Consider the following 2,949-nt stretch of genomic DNA (forward strand, 5'->3'; position numbering starts at 1 on the left):
AATGTATGTGTAGTTTTCTTTTGTTTTTCCACTGTTGTTCTGTTGTTGTTTTTATTCCCTTCTACGTCTTATGCTGCATGTTCTTTTGTTATGCCCAAGTTCCCCACATTTGCTGCACTTATTGTGTTGGTCCTTTTCCCATCCAGCTTTCCTTCTTAATGTTTTTGGTCTTCCTGATTTAACTCTTTCATGCGGAGGCAATACTATAATATTCTTCACTTCTTCCGGTACCTCCCACTCACTTTGGTGTCCTATTGGGTAAACTGTCCCTGAATAAGTTGCCAGCCAATTTTTTTTTTTTTTTGTAGTAATCTGAACAGTAGGTGTACGGGTCCATGTTCATCTCCCTCATCACGACCACAGCGTGCCCGCAGGGCATTTCATCTATTTGGAACCTGTTGCACGTGCATGTTCTTTTTTCTAGGTCTACTTCCCACGATTCTTTCATTCTTGTTACCTCGAACAAGTAATTTGTTGTTGCCTTAACCTGTTTCAAATTTTATTAAAAAAAAAACATAGCTGATATTTTAACAGCAACACTACAAAACTATAAAAACAACAATACAGCAGCATATGCACTTACTGTTTGTTTAGGATTTTTTTTTTAAAAAAAGAAGCATAATGAATATGTTACCTCCAGATTCAATGAGTATGTGTAATTTTTCAGCAGTATGTCTTCTCCAGCTGGTGATAGCTTAGTAAAGGTGTTGTGTGCTTTTGTCCTATTAGTATGTGTCCATTGTTGCACCAATGCTCTCAAGCATTCTAGCAGGGTTGTAATTGGTAGCTCCCTTGCTGCTAGATTTGCAGCGTTCAGTGATTCTGATATGTTTGAGGTCATTGTAGAATACCTCTTGTTTTGGCTATGAATTCTTGACCACTTTTCATAACTGACTTTTTTTAGGTAAGGTCTTATGCGTTTGTCCAATCCATCCAATTCAGCCATGTGGAACTCGAATTGCTTTTCTGTGTAGGCTTTGACTGCTCCAAAGAATGGCAGATTGTATTTGGCAGCATGTTGTTTGAAGCTTGTTTTAAGGTTGCTCAAAATGTGGTACCCGCAGTAACTGTGTGTAATTTCTGGATAGATTTCTCTTGCTGCTTTGATGGGGCTTTCATTCCTGTCTGAAATTAGGCATTGGTGTTCCCGGACCCCATACACTTCTTTAAATTTTTTGAAGAACCATTTCCAAGATTGGTCATTCTCAGAATCTGCAACACAAAACACTAGTGGAAAAATATGACCTGCTGCATCTTGTGTGCATGCGCACAACAAAGTTCCCCCATAAGCTACTTTGAGGAATGTTCCGTCCACCACAACTATCGGTCTGCATGTTCCCCACCCTTTTATGGATGCGTCCAACGCCATGAAAACAAAGAGCAAGTTGTTGTCTTCTGTTGTTTTCAGATCCACAACTGATCCTGGGTTTGTTTTTTCCATCATGTGTAAGAAACTCGGTATTAGGCTGTACAAGTCACTAGCGTTTCCTCTTAAGTCATTTACTGCATGTTCCTTACTTCTCCAAGCTTTCATGTAGTTCATCTTGATGTCATACCTGTATTTCAACTCTCCTTTCATGTCCATCGGTGTTGCCTTTGTCTTTATGTTCAAAAACTTCAGTTTTATGCATTCCCCGATCAGTTTCGATGTTGCTTGCCTTTGGTCTTCATGCCTAATATTTATGGGGCATGTGTGAATTTTTGAGAACCTCTTGATTATGAATGTGTTTGTTGGGCCATTTCTCGATGCTCGTTGAGACCAATTGCAGCTTTCGTAAACACATTTCAGACTGTACTCTTGAGAGCAGGACTTCCACACTTTGTACTGAAAGTTATTTTTGATTGCGTAGTAGCTGAGGACATTCTTTAGAGTTTTCTTGTCTTTGTATGCCTGTCCTTTTTCCACTTCGAGGTGATGCTTGTCTGTTATTAACTTTGCATTGTTGATGTCGATTTCTGGATCCAGTTTTTTACTGGTGTTTTCAAGTTTTTCTACCATTTCTTCAGCAACCAGATTTGCATAGTCAATTATGTCGAATTTGTCGTTCTCATCTTCTCTTGTTTCTTACTGTTTCCCTTCTTCTGTTTGCTGTCCCGTTGTGTATGATTTTGTTGTTGTTATGTTGTTTTCAAGCGTTGTTGTGTTGTTTTCGATCATTGCCACATTAAAAAAAAAAAGAAAACGGGCTTGGACAGTAAAAAAGTTGTATTTGCCGTGTCCCAGTATATTTGTAAAGTTTTGGTCAAAAAATAGTATATATGTAAATTTCTCAATATATACCTATCTTAATAAGCTTTATATATCAATCTAGTTATGAACCAATCCGTATTAGTTTTTGATAAAATGGGCCAAGCCCTAGCTTTAAGAAAAATAAATATACCATAATTAATTAAATAATATTAACAAAATAATTATTTTCACACCAATAATAATATAATACATTTTGAATAAAATATATATTTAAACATGGTATTACATTTTGTGATATAATATTATTTGTTTTTTTTTGTCGGGTGTTACAACCTTACATTGAAAATAAATTCTACATACCTCTTTCTTTAAATTACTTATTTGAAACTTCTGACTTCTATTACTATTTTTTTTAGGGCTATTTACATAAATATGGGAAAATATACTATAGTACTTTACATATATATGGCAAGAAAACTTAATGCCACTAAATATGGCATTCAAAACAAAAAAGTTAACAAATATGGGAAATGACATGTTTAATACCATAAAAAATATTAAAAATCAAATCAGATATTTTTTCCTTTAAATTTAAAAACTAACCAAAAACAGAAAAGCTAAAAACGCTCTCTACTTTTTTTTCTCTCTCTACAATTTCACGATAGCTTCTCTCTCTCACTCTTAATTCTTCTCTCTCCCATAGCGATTCAACATGCGATCAAAATCGCAGTCGGATTTTCTTGGATCGAAATCTGCAA

At 35.5% G+C, this 2,949-nt stretch overlaps 1 protein-coding gene across 1 annotated transcript; it reads right to left on the reverse strand.

Annotated features, from left to right (window-relative positions):
* Positions 1-527: 527 nt before the first annotated feature.
* Positions 528-1,999, reverse strand: LOC115723931 (uncharacterized). Its single transcript, XM_061105026.1, has 2 exons — positions 635-1,999; positions 528-539 (listed from the first exon to the last, which is right to left on the reverse strand). The coding sequence occupies exons 1-2, from the start codon at positions 1,997-1,999 to the stop codon at positions 528-530; spliced, it is 1,377 nt and encodes a 458-aa protein (XP_060961009.1).
* Positions 2,000-2,949: the final 950 nt, after the last annotated feature.

This window comes from Cannabis sativa, chromosome 9 (genome assembly GCF_029168945.1).
Source record: "Cannabis sativa cultivar Pink pepper isolate KNU-18-1 chromosome 9, ASM2916894v1, whole genome shotgun sequence".
Classification (NCBI taxonomy): domain Eukaryota; kingdom Viridiplantae; phylum Streptophyta; class Magnoliopsida; order Rosales; family Cannabaceae; genus Cannabis; species Cannabis sativa.